General features: G+C 39.2%; 1 protein-coding gene and 1 long non-coding RNA gene across 2 annotated transcripts in view; one reads left to right on the top strand and one right to left on the bottom strand.

The window, feature by feature from the left end:
- Positions 1–1,844, bottom strand: part of LOC101858029 (rootletin) — a 57,023-nt gene extending 55,179 nt beyond the window's left edge. Inside the window, exons 1-2 of the mRNA XM_005098604.3 lie at positions 1,069–1,844; positions 87–401 (exon numbers count right to left, since the gene is read on the bottom strand). Of these exons, the coding sequence (XP_005098661.1) occupies positions 87–401; positions 1,069–1,134 (381 nt within the window). The 5' untranslated portion in view covers positions 1,135–1,844. The remainder of the gene's footprint in view (positions 1–86; positions 402–1,068) is intronic.
- A 95-nt stretch (positions 1,845–1,939) lies between these two features.
- On the top strand, positions 1,940–11,687 carry LOC101858270. The gene is made up of 4 exons (XR_001184852.1): positions 1,940–2,001; positions 4,479–4,591; positions 5,477–5,619; positions 11,535–11,687. It is a non-coding gene; the product is annotated as an uncharacterized LOC101858270 (long non-coding RNA).
- The last annotated feature ends 5,876 nt before the right edge of the window (positions 11,688–17,563 follow it).

Below are 17,563 nucleotides of genomic sequence, written 5' to 3' on the forward strand. Positions count from 1 at the left end.
TATCACATTTTTAAATTACTTGACATGTTCATATAGAAAACAGAAAGCACAATATAGTAGATGTACATGTATGTCGTATATCATACCTTATCTCCAAACTGCAAAACTGACAGAGAGAGCCTCTCCATTGTCTTGAGCTTTAAGCTGAGATCAAGAACATCTTTGTGTCTTTGTTTTTTCTTCTGGACTCGTGGAGTTTTCTTTGCCTCTTGAGGTACTCTCTCTGGGCCCGTGAACAAAACCAGAGCCCCTTTTCGAGTAAGGTAAGTCTTAGGTATATGGAGTTGCCCATCATCAGTTACGGGAATTGGGGTTGGTACTGTTTTAGCACGCGGTGTTACTGTTACACCGTGACGATGAATTGTTTTCTGAGACTCCAGGCTAGGTAAACTGTGATTAGACTGAAATACAACATATGTAAATCAGTAAACCGCTGAATATATTAGCCATGTAACAAACAGAAATATGGGAGAAGTGGAAAGAGCTTTCAATGTGTCAAAAGAAAAAGAGACAGGGGCAAATAGACTGACAATGAACAATGAAAGATGAAAGAAATGGGGTGGAGGGGTAGCAGGGATTGAAACTGGGGACTAGTGGGGGATATGGTACTTAATAAAAGACACAAAGAAAAGACAAGAGGAGGAGGCATAAAAATAAAATAGAAAAAGAAAAAAAAACAATAACAGAAAAGAAACTGAAACAGCTTACACATAAATATTAAATGTGTCCTTTTGGAGTCGTGTTTTTTTAATGTTTTCCTTTTATGTGATGTGGTGTGAAAATAATAAGTCACTTTTCACTCTTTTCCCCCTTCAGTCAAAACTAAGTTTGGATTTCTATGTTTTTCCCCACCTTTCATATTTTCAGGTAATCCTAACTTTTCTTTAGGTCAGGTGTCTGAAATCTACAAATTGCTGGAGTGCCAAGAATCAAGGCAAGAAAAAAATTACAATAATGCTGATCATAATACTAATGATCAATGAACTGGATCATATATATAAATTTACATAGAATGCTTTTACAAAGACATGATAAATATAGACACACAGAAGACATTAACTCTCATACCTCTGATGACGGATCAGCCAGAAGCCCATGCCAGGTACCATAGCCACGCGAGAGGGAACTTAACATGATTTAAATCTGACGCGAGTCGAAAAACGTTGCCTCCAGAAACTCAGTAGGCTAGGCCTAGTAGTAGAAGAGTTTCACTCCATTCCATCCAATGTCACAGAAATGGAAACAACAGTGTGATTTACTGAACATTTTTTCTTTGATAGTGGTGAGCCGGTATCCACACTACTCCATGTACATTACTTAACTTAATAAATTACAGCGTCTTACTTGAGAGTGTCTAACTCTAACTCATATCTTCTCAGTCTCAAGAAAGAGAATTTCATCTCTGGTTAACGAAAACAAATTTAAATGCTCACGATCTTAGCAAGTACACTTTCCTTATGAAAACAATGTTTTTACTGATGCCGAGGTCACATTAACAACAGCAGAAGCCACAACAATCATAAACACAAGTTTGAGAAGAGCTGGAGACGAGCAATCCACTCCTTCGTCTGATCGATCTTTTCACATGGGAGCGAAAGGGAGGAGCCAACTCTCTCTGGCATTGATCACCTACGACGCTTTCTCGCTCCAGGAAGTTGCTCTGGGCTAGCCCAACTGTAGGGGTGGTAGCATGCCTGGTATTTGAAAAGAAGCATAATAAATATTCATTTTGAATACAGTGATGCCTTTACTTCTCTTGACTACATTTTCGTAATAAATTTCCAACAGATCAGTCCAACTTCATAATGTTAAGAAATTAAAACATGAGCTCTCATTCCCTATTTTCCCCACCTTCCAAACTTTACAAATCCCGCTGCGCATGTTCAGGTTCACAATAATCGGTTGTTTCCCTTTCTTACTTCCGCTTTTTAGTCGCCTACTGCTAACGTACACGTAGAGTGAAAGTGAAGCAGCTTCAGAATACAATAAATCTTCAAGATGGTAAGTTGTCTGCAAATCCTTCACATTAGACGATGATGCCCCGTTCCTGCTTTGTTTTTTTAGGCATGTGCTTGGAGACCTGTGCTTAAAATGTGTATGTCTAGATGCACACACCGGTACAATAATATATCGATCATTGTATCATCTTATCCCTGCTCAGTCTGACTGCTGAGGGCTTGCCACGTACCGTCTCTCCGTGCATACACAGTTCTCAGTTCGTTTCTGTTCAGTTTTACTGTGACAGAAGATTAATTTTGAGTTGGATCTAGATCTAGCTGTTATTTGTGTTTTCATTATGATTGGGCAAGAACCGCCTGTTTTCTGATAAACTGCATTGTGGATACACCCGTTTTGATTCAACCTGGTGGCCACCCCCTCCCATGCCTTGCTTGCTAAGCTAATAAAATCTGTTTAGCTTCAAGCGCAAGGGGCATAACTCAGCAGTAATTATCCAATGCTTCTGTTTACTTTATTTTATTGCACAGTACAATGATTTTGATTCCGTTCCGAGCCTGATTCCATGTAGGCCTACTTGTCTTTTGTTCACTTTATTCCTGGACTACTGACTACTACTGATTAAGGTGATCTTGTAGTTCCGTTCGACAAAGTCCACGATCCATTTGTTTATATCCAGAGAAAAAATCCAGAAGTCTTGATGACCAAATAGGCAACACAAAGAGCAGGGATGCAACCTAACTGCAATACTAATACATAACATTATGGTAAAATTAAGGGGGGCATGCCCCCCCCCCCCCCTCCATATTTTTATTAGGTCAGGGGGCTGACTCTTGGGGCCCAAACCAGCAAATAATTATTGGGGGGTGGGAACTGCCGAAAAAGCACCCTTCTTTGCTTGAATTTTGATTTTCTGGCTTAAGTGTTTCCTTCCAGTCTCACTCTTAGTTCACTCCTCAACTATTACCTGGCAATTCAGGGTCTCTGGCGTTCAGCTTTGGACTTTAACGAACGAAACTACAAAATGAACAATCTGGAATCTATGACTATGACTAGATCTAGATCTCTAGATCTAAATCTATCTATAGGCCTATTATTATTATATTGACATTTGACGCAAGTGAAAGCATGAGACTGAGGCGATTGTTAAGATTCCCGCATTTGATTCAGATAAATTGCGTTTTTCAGGGTTAGGGTTACAATTAGGGCTAGGGTTAGGGACCAAAGCGAAACATGCCTGAGGCTATGAAAAACGCAAATCAGAATTAAGCGCAGGAATCTTAACAATCGCCGAGACTGGTCCATTTATTTTTCCATTTTGAAATTAAATTTTCAAACTTTGTTACTGGATAGTAGAGTAGATCTATCTAGATCTAGTGATAGGCCATTATTTTCTCTTCAAGACAAAACATTTAGCAAATGGAAGTGGTCTTGAAGAGGTCTTTATTGGAAGTGCTAGACCCTCTATGATAGATGTGCACCCTTAGGGGAAGCTCAATTTTTAAAAATTATATTATTTAAATCGTTACATTGAAAAATAGATGTGTATTGTCAAACTTTTACTGAGACTGAGGTGGGGCCAGGGTCCCAAAGAAATAGGCCTCTTTGCAACCTCGTGTCACTGTCACATGACAACACATAATGTAGTTTCCTGCCTGTATCGTCTTGTTTTGTAACCCCTTCAATGCTGCAGGTAGGCCCTTGTGCCAGGGGAAATCCTATGACAAGGCTGCTCAAGGTTGACCCTACTCTACATCCCGTAACTTTTAAATTTATAAATATATCCTCCTGAATTTCTGTTTTTACATTGAACCACATTTCTGTTGATATAATTTAGGGGGAATTTCATTTAGATATAGATGGAGAAAAGTTGAAGTTAGTAACATGATGCCAAAAACAACACCAAACAACATAAAAACAACACACATTCGAGTAGTGATAAACTGAGCCGGAAAAAAGGGGAATACATGTTGTGTGAGTGTTTGCAGAGGTAAAGAAGAAGTGACAAGTCTTTTCCTACCTTATACAATGCTCGTACAATCCATATATATATGTGTGTGTGTATATATATATATATATATATATATATATATATATATATATATATATGAAGTGTCTACGTTCTCTAATGTTGGGTGCTTCCAATATTCCGCCATTGTTTAGTTTCCTCCTGACCTCATCTGCCGATCCCGTAGAATTTTCCTTGGCATGTGGGATGCATATTCTTCTTCTCGATCGCGGGATGCATAAATTATAAATGGGAGTTATTGGTAAAGGGGTTCAATTGTGTATGGTACTAAATTGTTCTGTAGGTCTTCTAGCTGTATAAATGTAGATCTAGTTTAAAAAGACTTGTCATATCTGCTTTTGTTGAGGCAGAGGTAAATCAAGAACAACTGGCCTACTTCTTACAGGACTTAAACAAACAGATAAGTGATGGGGAAGGCCGGGGTGAAACAGGTTTGGGGGGGGGGGGGAGCATCTGATCAGAGAAATGATTTTTTTTCTTCTCCATTTTTCAGTTGGACGTGGAGCTGATGAGCCGCTATGTGTCTCCCATCAACCCAGCTGTTTTCCCCCATCTGACAGTGGTGTTGCTTGGCATTGGAATTTTCTTCATGGCCTGGTTTTTTGTGTATCCTTTCACGGTCTATTGTTACAAGGATATTATACCTCTTGTAACTTGGCTGGCAGCCTATGACATGGACAGAATTATGGAAGTGGTGGTTTGGGGAAAATGTGTTGTTGTACTAACTTTTTAAAGGCTTTTGAGTTGCTAAAAACCTGTAAATTCTTTGCTCTATCGACAGACCAAATGGGGTCGAACTCACATGGCCACAGGTTCCGAAAAATAAAGGCTTTTGAGCTTTATAGGAAATTTTTCAGTAACAGTAGTGAAGTTTTGCTATGTCATGTCAATGAACAAAAGAGAGAAACTAGGAAGAAAGTACAGGACAGAAGAAAAAGCTTCCTTTAAGTATTGGCACAGAAAGTGAAAATATGTAATACTACTAATACCCTATATGCAGTAGGTACTCTTGTTGGAAGTCAGCATTTGTGAGACAGGGGAGAGGAGCCAGTGGGGTTTCAGAAGATGAAGATACACATAATAATATGTTCATGGATGTAAGTAAGATGAAATAGCTAGTGAAGCACCATTCAAAGGAAGTAATACGTGTCAAGGGCATAAAAATGAATATGGTATTATTTCAAGTGTTCTTAACATGTTTTTCGCCTGTGAAGCATATATATTTATCATCAAGCAGAAAAATGATAAAGACTTGCCTGTAAACATTTAACACAAAGATAATGCTTTCTTTAAGGTGCTTTCCTCTGTCATCTGTTGTTTATTTTTACCACTGCCATGGACTTAGTTGCTTTAGTATTAGTCTCATGTAAGTCAACAATGTCTTGAAATTTAGTGTTGGTTTTAAAAAATTATGAAGTATTCACCCTTTTCTGTAGTTCTAAACAATGATCATCATTACCCAGTCCTATTTTTTTCCTGAGCTAGAAACAGATATGAAGTTACCAGTACCAAGTTTGCACGTGACTTATTGAAAGAATTGGTGGTGTCACTTGTCGCTTCAGTCTTCATGGGATTTGGAGTCTTATTTCTGCTTCTATGGGTTGGCATTTACGTCTGACAGCGGCTTCTGAACGGTATGTTTGCATTGTCGCTGACACTGATTAATTTTGGATGTATTTTGTGATCTTCAGACAGAAAAAAATTGTTTTTGTACATTTATTTTCTTTAGGGACCACTTACATTTGACTTTAAAATTTAAACAAAAAACGGTGAAAAACAATCAATAGTTTTTATAAAAGATTCCTGCCTTGAATTTATGATGATCCTGTTCACTTTGGGTGGTGATTTATGTGTATCCATGTTACTTAGGGATGTATATACAGTAGAACATGACGATAGCAGCACCCGCTACAGCGGGACCTTACCAGTATCCCCTTTTTGTTCCTATGTAAACTCACTCACTTAGCTCTATGCTTGGATAATAGCGGGGCAAGGAAAGTCCCCAACTCTGATACAGCGGGAGAGATCAAGCGAGCTCTAGCTGGGGAGTGGGGGGCTGTTGGTGGGCATCAAACAGGCAGTTAGCGGTGCGCAAGTGATGAGTGAGGTGGGGCAGGCAGTAGGCTTAGAGAGAGATAGAGAGACGCGTTACGTGAACTGCTCCAAAAGTGATGTAGATCTGTACAGTAGAACATGGCTATAGCGGCCCCGCTGCAGCGGTATCTCACTAGAATCCCCCTTTTTATCTATTTAAGCTCCATTTCCTGTGTTCGGGTTTAACGGGGCAAGGAAAGGCCCAAACTTGGAAACAATGGGAGAGACCGAGCGAGCTCTAGCTGCGGAGAAGGGGTTTGGGGGGTGGGGGGCTATAGGCAGGTTCCAAACAAGCTGTCAGGGATGCAGCGTTGTGATTGGCCTGTCCAGTGATGAGTTAGGTGGGCAAGCGGCAGAGAGAGATGGTGCGGAGACACGCGTTATGTGAGCAACTCCAAAATTTAAAATGATGTGTCATAGCCTTGACGTTCAGTACCGTATAAGAGAGGCCATAGCCCTAGGTTAGGCCAAAAAGTAAAAGAAGAGGAAAGCGTGTAGTGTGTGATTCCTGATTCATTGAATTGTGATCATTGATGCTCAGGCCTAAGCACACGTCCACTTAGTTCTACTGTAGGCCTACCTGTACCAGGTACGACAACAACTAAAGGCAGCACAAGCAACAAACCAAGGAAAAGATGGCTTACAACAAAGACCAAAGGAAAGAAATGCTTCTCCCTCGAATTAAGGGTCAAGATAATCAACGAAGTTGACTAGAAAAGGAAGACAAAAATATATATAAAGCGAAATTTTTTTATATGAAAGGGATGTAACTGTGTGGATTTTTATAACTTTTTCTGTAATTTTCCCCTATGCATTCCTATAGATGGACCTCGCCTGCAACAGGATTTTTCTCCAGGAACCTAAAGTCCCGCTATAGCCGTATTCTACTGTATATTATATATACTATTGTTACTATATAGGGTAGACAAAAATATGTTGACTCTCATAGTAAAGTACGGTAATTCATCAGCCCTGTTATTTAATACTTTTTGGGTACCGCTAAAATAAATGTCTTCTCTGAAGTGCCATTTACTTGAATATTTTAATATAGTGTGGTCAAAAAGTCATGGCGCAACTTATCAGCAGGTGAATCAATGTTACCCGTACTTTGTACACCAATTATCAATTTGTCTGAACGGAATCATACTTTTCCACAACAGTTGAGGCTCGATTTAAAAACTTTACAACATAAATATGTGTAAAATACTACAAATCTCTTTCACGCAGAAAATGGAATTTTTTACAGCACTTCCCGCTTCTCCCACACATTTTGCGTATGCATAGCCCTACATCACAGTTCACCAATGACACTTTTTAGTGGTAAAACTACTTTAAAAAATCATTTGATAGTGGACACTTCTTTGCACTAAAAGTTCTCAAAACATGCGTTCAATAACCATAATTTAGCAATTAGAAAAAGATGAGGGACTTGCTTTTCAAAGAGTGATATTCTGTCCCCATCAGATTGTGCAGCCGTTTTTTTGGCGTAATTCTGCAACATTTGCATAATGTTGGGTTCCCTGAATGTTTTCACTGTTTCTTTTTTTTTTTTTTCATTTCTCACATAACAATTATATTTTTACTGTCAAAAGAGCGAAAAGAATATTTTGTCTATGAAAGAAATTAATTTTGCGAAGTGCACAAAGTCCATAATTATCCGTTTCCGGTAACTGGCCGAGGCTTGTTGATGTTCACCAAATGGGGGGTCGGGTCGGGGCGGTTTGCTAGCCAGATTTAGGGCGCAAAGCAGCTATCGTGGCACAATCCGATGGCGCCCGACTCGTCGCCTCAAAAACAAAAACGCGTTTGTTTTCAGATGATGAGTGGGACGATTGTCCGCAACGCGATCCCCAATGGGCATCCTGTAACAAAGTGGAGATGGATAGGATAAATTTTTTTAACATATCAAGACGGCTTCCAAGACATCTGCAGGTGAACGTCAACGATAGTCTATCGACACAACACACGTTTCTGGTCTATTTTCACAATCACAACTAAAGCCTGTATGAGCTGCTTTGTGAGGTTGGGTTTTTTTCGTTTTTTTATCAGCCCAGCATGTCTTTCATCAGCACATCACTACTACTATGTTTGTCTTGCTTTTTATTTTAAAAATATCCATTGAATACAAGTCGAGATATTTGGTAATGAAGGAGGTGGGAGTCACCTGGTTTCAGGGGTAAAATTAGGGAGAAAATGGCTGCTAAAGATAAGTTATTTCCTTAGCTTGAGAGTATGTGGATACTGAAAATTTACATTTGTTGTGCTTTTAATCAACATTTTTCAGTAAAGTCCGCACAGAAAAGTGTTTGTTAATGAGCATGAAAGGTGTTGAGCCAAAAACCGAAAATTTGATAAAAATCCGCAGACCTGCGGAAAAATGCCAGTTTCTACACACTTTAATCGTTTTGACAAGAGCCTGTTTTCACCATGCTGCCTCACATATTTATAATACTTTGCCTTTTTTTCTATGTGTTGGTCTGGTCCAGATGTCTTTTTTTGGTTACATTTTTCTTTCCTCTATACAGCTAAAAGTTACAGTCTATTTTATGGTTAGTTTTTCTGACCGATGTGTTCTGTTTTCTTTCCAAAAATGCACAAAAAATTACTGATACTGATATATGCTAATTCAATGAATGTTCTGTTTTCAATTCTTCTGTAACTAAGACATGAAAATTCTTGTTGAACTAGCCTGGCAGGCAAACAGTGTGGGAGGACTGTGTTGTAATTATGAAGGCTGTTGTCTGTGATTGCTTAGCGCCGGAAAACTTCACACCTCAGGGAGTGGGTGGTTGGCGGGTGCTCTGGTGTGGTTTGCTTCTTTCCTATCAAACATCTGTCGTCTTTATCTCCCCTCTTTCTTTTTTGTTTTTGTTACTCTCTTGAAACACCTCTAATCTTCGGCACTTATATGACCTTATTGTGTTGCAAGTGCCATAAAACACTTACGAAAACTAAAAACACCTCAGGGCAATCTCAGCTAAATGATACAACCCACCATAGAGGAACAGATTGGAGACATGGTTCACAATAATTTTTGAAATTCAACAGAATACTTTCTCTAGATTACTCCCTTTTGAAATTCGCTTAATGGCATGTTTGTGTAAGAAGAGCATGCTTTTCTTGTCACCCAAGGTGTGTGCTATTATTAGCCGGAACCACTCCTACTTGTCCCCGTGGTTTTATACACCCCGCATAATTTAGCAAAATTATAAATTTGATCACTTTTTGCATAACTTCTGATTATTTTCCTTTATCATTCTTTGTTAAAATTAACATAACACATAATTTCACATTTTAGGGCTCAGTTTGCATAATTTCAGAATTTTTCTTGCATAAAACGACGGGGACAATCCTAACTGCTGCTTGGACACTGTGCAGCAGTAGGTAAGAAGTTGGAAGTGTATTGAGCCTCCTTGCATTGTAAAATTTGCTCACACTGGTACCAGAATCTGACCCAGTGTGTTGCCACCAAATTCTTCACTCACACATCTGAATTAATTAAATAGCAACCTATTTCGTTTGTAATTGCCATTGGGTCTGATCGAGTAACTAGAATCTAAAAAATTATAATATTGGCCTTTGCTGGCCTACTTTTCATGCTTACAATTGTGTATGAGCTTGCGGTGATCAGTTATGGATTTGTAAGAAGAGTTTTTCTAATGCTCATCCCAAAGATTATTAATATTAGTAGAAGTAGAGTGCTGAGCTAACTTGCAACAAGATCTGGGTTGCTCATTACTCAGACTCGAGTGAAACAATTATTTTTACATCTTCCTACTATTTTATCTTTTTCGATTATCTCTTTCTTTGACAATGTAATTACAGTGGAAACCATATATAACAGGCCCGGTAATAACAGGGATCCGGTAATAATAGGGATTTTTTAAATCCCCAATTTTTTCTTCTCTTTCTCTATATTAAAAGTTATCGGCAATAACAGGGCCTCATCGGAGCCCAACCGGTTATAGCAGGGACAAAAGCTCGTTAACAATGTGTAAAAAAAAGTAAGAGAGAGAGAGTGAGAGAGAGAGAGAGAGTAACACAGTGATGGAGCAAGCCATGCCACTGCAAGCACACGCAGCGTGTGAAGCGAGAGAGGGCTGCGGTGTGCTGCAGACCTCGATCTAGCCCAAAACCTAGCAACACACACGCGTAATGTGTCGCCAATGATGTCAAGCGCAAGAGAAAATGCCTTTCAATTGAAAAAAAAACACGAAATAATCCAGGCTGTAGACAAAAACCAAGATCCACTTGCAGAGATTTGTCGTCAGTTTGACATTCCACAATGATGGATTCACATCATTATCATGGATAGAGAGAAGATAGTGGCAGCGTACTCCAATGGAAAGTTTGCTCTGGATCGAAAGAAGATGAGACTACCCGATGCAGATGCTGTGGACCAAGCTCTTCTGATGTGGTTTTAGGAGACAAGGAGAAAATTGGTGCCAAAACCCCTGTTCGTGGGTACTTGTGGCAAGGGAAACTACCCATGAATAAGTAGGCTACAGCTATATTAGTCCACAAATGCTTACTTTCCTTGCATTTCTGATTTAACAGGGATCGGATATAACAGGACATTTTCTTTACTCCCTCCATCCCTGTTATATCAGGTTTCCACTGTAGTTAAATTAGGTTCATTTTTTTTGTGCATGTTTGAAATTGTTTGGTTGGTTCTGCATTGTTTACATAGACCCTAATATTTTAATGGAATACCCACACAATGTTGTTTGTTAAACACAAAGCCATTTAACGGGAAACCACTGTTAAAATTTCAAATCCCCAGTTATTTTTTTTCTCTTCTTTATTTTATTTTTATGCTTTGCAACGTCCCTCAACAGATTTCACTTGCACATGTACAAAGGAATTCTAGACTGTTTCATAATTCCTCCCGGCTGACTCTCCCCTGTTTTTGTGCTCGCGGTGCCCAACTGTTTTTAATGCACATCACACAGCATGCGTTCAAGGGGTTAACTACCGTTAACACACACACCCTAGTTTAAACTTTAATGCTTTGTTCCATGGGACAGAGAGCCTAGTTTAAGTTAATGGGAATGTCTCTTTTTTAATTTGGGGGGGGGTGTGTCGCATACAATCTTTAGAATGGGCAAAATAAGATTTATCAACTCCATGTTTTCCTATTTGTTTTTGTTCTTACACTGAGTGGGCCGCCTACGAAGTATGTTGTAGCATGGAAAAACCATCAAGTAAACTGCTGCAACCTCCCTGAAATCTCATTTTGTGCAGTCAGGTCATCTGTTGCTGAGTGAAAATTAGGTTTCCCTTTTTCTTTATTTCCAAAGGTTTGCAGTTCTGCATGTGTTTGACTAAAAATGAGTTGCACAAGGCCTAACACCTGATTTCTACAGAATATGGTACTCGTACAATGTTGACAGTCATTCATGCCCTCAGTATTGTCACATATATTCATAACATGCATTTCTTTTCTCATCAACAGGTAATTACGGCAAGAGTGTGATAGCAGTATGCATTGGATGGATCATATACAAGTTTCATTTGGTTGTCTTTTCTGTGAATGAAAGTCTGTTGTATGTATCATTTGAGACCAAAATATAGTTTGTTTGTTACTAAATAAAATCTGTAAAAGTCACTAATAGCCTTTACTTTTCCTTTTTTTAAAAAGAATTTATTAGTTCTATCGGTAGTGAAACCAGTTTAGCCACTTTCAATGGCACGGACACTTTTTAAAAAATGATGCAGGGACTCAGAAATATTGTTACTCCTGCTGCTTTGCATCTGATCTGTTGAATGAATAACTGGGTTCTGACAAACGAGGTCACAGCCATTACCCAGCACCCACTCTCACATGCCTAGATCAAGGAGGTGTTAGTACCTTGGCCTTATTACAGAAGTTACACACAAGTTATGTGTGATGACAAAGTTTCTGTATAACAAGATGGTTCACTCCTCTCTTCGACCTGTTTAAAAAAAGGCCCTCAAAATCCGGTGGCGCCCTCTTCGAAAAAGCGCCCGCTTTGCGTACAGATACCCTACTACTAGTAGGGTATCTGTACGCAAAGCGGTGTGGAAAAAAATTAACAAAGTGAAACTAACAAGTTTCTGTGTAAATTATAATTAAAATTTCGGAATAACGCATTTTTAAATGGTTACGCTGACAAAAATCCTCTGCAGGTGAAAGGGGCGACTGTTTTCTTAGTTTAATTTGGCTTTAGTCTTTAGAACGAGAGGCGGGAGGTCATTAAAATGAAATAAACTTAAACCTCCGCTCTGAGTGAACCGGAACAGCTGATGCACAAGGGGGTGCTATTCCTATTCTTCTTCTGGAGAAATGAAAGAGAGCTTCAAAACAAAGACTGCAGCGACATCTGAACCAATGCACGGACTTCCACGGACACTTTTTTGGCCGAGTGAACTATCTGGTTATGTACAATCTTTTGTGATGATGCATCTCGATATAATAATATGTACCACAGTACTGTGTGTATCAATCATGTGGTGCCAGGGCGAGCATGGTGGGCTCATGTAACCTGATACATGATGTACTCCAGTGACGATTGATGTGTTGTTTTCCATCTTGTGAGCAGGGCAATTTGAATTTGTTGAGGCAATAATTGGTCGCTTTTAACTTTTTTAAGCACAAGGGGGCTTTCCCGAAAAATTCTGTTTTGATAAAATCGAAAGTAAAGTTTTTGCCCCTTGTTCAGTTTCATTACAAAACAAGGAGACTTTTCTCTATGATGACCAAACAAATGTACACACCAATGAAACAAGACTGTTCCTATAGGTAGGGCAATGCCCACTTTGGGCGTAGGTCAAGGTTTCTGGAAACCTCTAAAATCTGAGTTAGCCCGCTTGTTCTTAAAAGCAACCAATTGTTGGTGAAAATTTGATTGGGTTTTTCTGGATGAGACGTTTGACGAGTGTTTGAGAAAACAAACATTAATGTTGCCAATACTGGCAGCACAAAATGTAACAAAAACAACAAAAAACAGCGGAATGGCATATTGTACAAGATATCCGCAATTTCGAATTTTGAGTGTTCTTGTTCATCGTGGGAGTCAACCTGTCTTCTGTGTGCAACGGCGAAAAGCTCAGTAGCTGCTACACCAGAGACGTAGATTGACCAGTTTGATCCATATATGTATCGGACATTGAATTGCAAAGAAGATGTAGGCTACTCAACAGTGACAGTGATGAGGAGATGCATAATGTATTTTATGTATAGTCAAACCTCTTTATACTACTAAATTACTACTGCCTCCCCCCACCCGCCTGCCTGGAAGCCTACCCAACTTCTGAAATGTGCCTTCGACACAAATTAGATCTTTTTAAATAAGAGGTGGTCTTCAACCATGCCTGTTAGGGCCAACCCGGGCTTAGAGGGATACAACATCCCAGCAGAGAGACTGAGATACTTGATTTAAAATTTCTCCTAACTCGTGAATCAAACTTGGGTTTCCAGTCTGTGTGCCACAGCGAAGTGCCTAACCTCTACACCACAAATTCCAGTTCAATGGTGTTCGAGTTCATGAACAATATGACTTCCTTAAAAATAATAACAAGCTTATAATATTATATTAAATTTTAAAGTAAAGTAGTGTCCTGCATTTTACATCTGTGACGTACACATATATAGGTCTAGAACTAGAAGTTATACTTAGTTATAGGATGGGGGAGTCCTCCAACTTTATCATACTTGATGAAGAAACAAATCACATAGCTGGCTATTAATTACCACTACCAGCTGATAAGTGTTCTCACTTGGTCATTCGAGTTTGAGAACTAGATCTAGAGATCTAATTACTACCGTACCAGTAATTCATATTAAAAAATTGTAAAGTTTTACAACCCTTTTGGCATTATGTTTACATTGTAGATCCTTTAGGTAGCAGGCTACTTTGACCTTGCTCATCAGGGCCAACTCAAGTTGAGAGAGATACAGCCAAACTCTGACAGGACACACAGGACCAATAGTTTTCCCTTGTAAGCGATTCCTGTTATAAGTGTTAGTTCAAGGGAAACTACCAGTACCACAATACTATAATATGCACCTTCAGTTCACCTTATTCGGATTCGATTATATGGCAGATCCTTTTCCAGTGAGTTGTTTTGCTGACACTGAGACGGAACCGATCAGTGACCCCAAATGGGTTTAGGCAAGCGATCATGTAATTATTACAAGCTGGCGAAATGTCTAGTAGTAGTAGTATAAGGTTTTACGGCGCTCGCAACTGCCAAGGTCATATGAGCGCGCGAAACACAAGTTGTTCACCTCTGCGAAAGTTCACTTCACGACTGGTAACTAATTTACTTTAAAATGCTAAAAAGTTAAAATATTCAAATTCGGTGTAAATACATTTGTGATCTAAAACAACTTTTAAGTAACAATAAAAATTTTTAATAATATCAGATTCACTTTACAACTCGCCATAAAGGCCAATGGCCTTTATAAAATTTAAAATTCTGCTGGGAACAACGACGGAGAAAATATCCTGCAATTTCTTGCATTTATAATATTTCCTTCGGATCTCTCCAAAGTCTAGACATTCTGTTAAAATGTGTCTAATGGTAAAATCTGTGTCGCATCCGACACAGAACGGCTTCTCCTCTCCCTGTAGTAGGTATTTGTGGGTCAGGGCCGTGTGTCCGATGCGCAATCGAGTAAAAATGACTTCGTCTCTTCTGGAGAGATCCGAAGGATTTCGCTGTTCTAGTCTGGGTTTAATTTCATATAATTTATTATTTTTCTGGTTTTCCCAGTGGCTCTCCCACAGACTGGAGGTGTACTTTTTGACTTTATTTCTAAAGTCAGTCTGTGGGAGAGTGTTTGTCGTTGATCCCAGCAGAAGGGATGAAGCTTTCTTCGCCAGGTCGTCTACCTGCTCGTTTCCCCGGATGCCCACATGGCTGGGTATCCATGCGAACATGATGTTTTTTCCTGTTTCGGATAGTGTATGGATTTTCTGTTGTAGGCTAACTATTTTTGGGTGTAGGAGTGTGTAGTTTGTGAGTGAGGTGATGCAAGACAGAGAGTCAGAAAGGATAAGGAAAGATTTGTTAGGGGAATTTTCTACAGAGTCCAGTGCCATGTGAGACAAATTTTAATAATTTGGACAGATCGAAAGCAAGTTCATGCGCTGCAAGATCACTGTTATATCCGAGTCTGCGTAAATTGAACCCAGTTGTAGTAGTAGTAGCCAGGTTCATACACTTAGAGAAAAAAAAAAACTGGGGATTTAATTTTTCACCGTTATATTGCAAGTTCCTGTAACAACAGAGTCTGTTATAAATGCACAAGACTACAAATATATCCCAGCAGAAAATCAAGAATGCTTGATGGAAATTCTCTTCACATAGGAATCGAACTGATGTCTTCTGATTCCGGGTTCAATGGTGTTTGAGTCCACCAACGATACGGCTTCCAAACTTATGTGGCGACTTGCATTTTACGTCTTTGACTTGACTTGTACTTATAACTTATAGCATAGGACAGGAGATTCCTCCGACATTATTATACGCCCAGAAAACTGAGTCCAAGAGATGGCATGGGTGCAAGCACAAATTCGAACAGGCTACATGTACATTGTATGTGATTTTATTGTGATAAGAAAATTAATTAATGCATGTAGGCTACATGATGCAATCTTGACGAAACTAAAATGCTTTTTTTTTTGTATTCTTCAAAATCCAGAAAGAAAAAGACCAAGAAAAGAATCGCTTGCGGGTCATTTTGTTTATTTTGATACGCTGGTTTCAAATCTGATATTTTTATGATACGATGTAGTTTTCAATTATAAGTCCCGACTGGTTGACAATAAAATGTTAATTATAAACTTACACTACTTACAAGGCCTATGTCCTATTGTAAAAATATTCCAAACCAAATGTATCAAAATCAAATGACTCGAGGGTGACTTTTTCTTGCTGTATTTTGAAGATCACAAAAGAAAATAGTACATTGTACCTTAACAGTAATAACAGTTAACCTCGTAATAGTAGTAGTAATAGTAATGCATGTACCGCCTACCTTGGGACAAACATTCAACTAAGTTGGTGGTACTGGTACAGCCGGGCTGACGGCATAAAATAAAAACCAGCACCGATTGTCATTTTGACTTGTGTAGACTGCACAAGGGCAAGAGACGAGACAAACTGGCGTCTTGCCTCATGCTAACTATGGCTACATTTCTTGCGCGATGGCTCTTCACCGGGGGGGGGGGGGCGTACCGGTAGCAATTAGTTAGCCTACATTAATTACAGAACCAGCTCAATTTTAAGTAAATTCGAATGTTTAATTTCAGACGGAACACAAGCAAGGTCACATAACATGCATGATGCATCAAGGACCCTGTAGACAAAATTTTTCTGTAGGGCCTACATGGTACACGTCAGTCCCTTTCTCAGTACTTTCATGTAGACTTTGTGAGCGCTCACAAGTTTTTTAAAAAAGCCTCACGGATATAGCAGGGCAAATTTACATGTTCCAATTATTTTATTTATACCGTACAACTCAGTTGGCAGTGCGAAGACGCAAATAAACTTATGTTTTTATAGAGTTGGCAAAACCTGGCTGTAAGCGGGGTTGGCAGTATAAGGTTTTACTGCATTTTTACCAAGATTGCATTTCAATTTCATATTATTTTCCTGTTACAAAAGAGTCCAGAGGACAGACAACTGTCATTTTCAACTGAACGTGAGTAATACATGCACCCGTTCTACACAGATTGACAGACCCTTGCATTCTCACTGAAGATTGTGGTGTGATTATAGGACTTGATAGTGATAGCACCAAACTTTGTGGGAAGTTCAAAGTTTACTGGCACTTGGCACACTCCACAACCAGTAAATGAATTCTTCACTTGCTTTTACAATTACATGTAACAAGAATTTTTGTTGGCTAATAATTGGAAACAATGAAACCACAATATATGATGTAATTTCAAGGTAACCTCGTATAATTTGTCTCTTCCCATCAGTCAAGAGTTCTCAATGCTGCCAGTGACGTACTTACACTGTACGGTACCCTTGATGAACCTGATGTGTCTCGTCTGTCAACTGTACTACAACTAATAATAATAAATAGCATTTGTATAGCATATATGCCCACTCGAAAGCAAGCTCTATGCGCTTTTCACTATACATGTATTAAAAACCCATGGCAACCTACTCCTACTGACTAAAGTTGTCCCTACATCCGATCCAGGCATTGGGGATTGCCTTGTTAGTGAGACAACTTCCTGTGCCTTCGGCATGTTGTGGTAGGGTGGCCAGTTCCTTTCCAAATACTTTCCAAGTCGCCTTTACTTTCCTAACTCAAAGTCAGGTACCCAGGAGGGGGCGAAAAAAATGTCCGAACCGAGGCTCGAACCCCGACTTTCCGCTTTGACTTTGAAGATGAGTGCACCAACTGCTCCGCCACCCTCCTGACTACAAAAGTAAAATAGGCTACCCGATAGGAATTGGGGAAGCATTTCGTATTTTTCTATTTCTACTACTACTAGTAGT

The sequence above is a fragment of the Aplysia californica genome, unplaced genomic scaffold (assembly GCF_000002075.1).
Source record: "Aplysia californica isolate F4 #8 unplaced genomic scaffold, AplCal3.0 scaffold00187, whole genome shotgun sequence".
NCBI classification, from domain to species: domain Eukaryota; kingdom Metazoa; phylum Mollusca; class Gastropoda; order Aplysiida; family Aplysiidae; genus Aplysia; species Aplysia californica.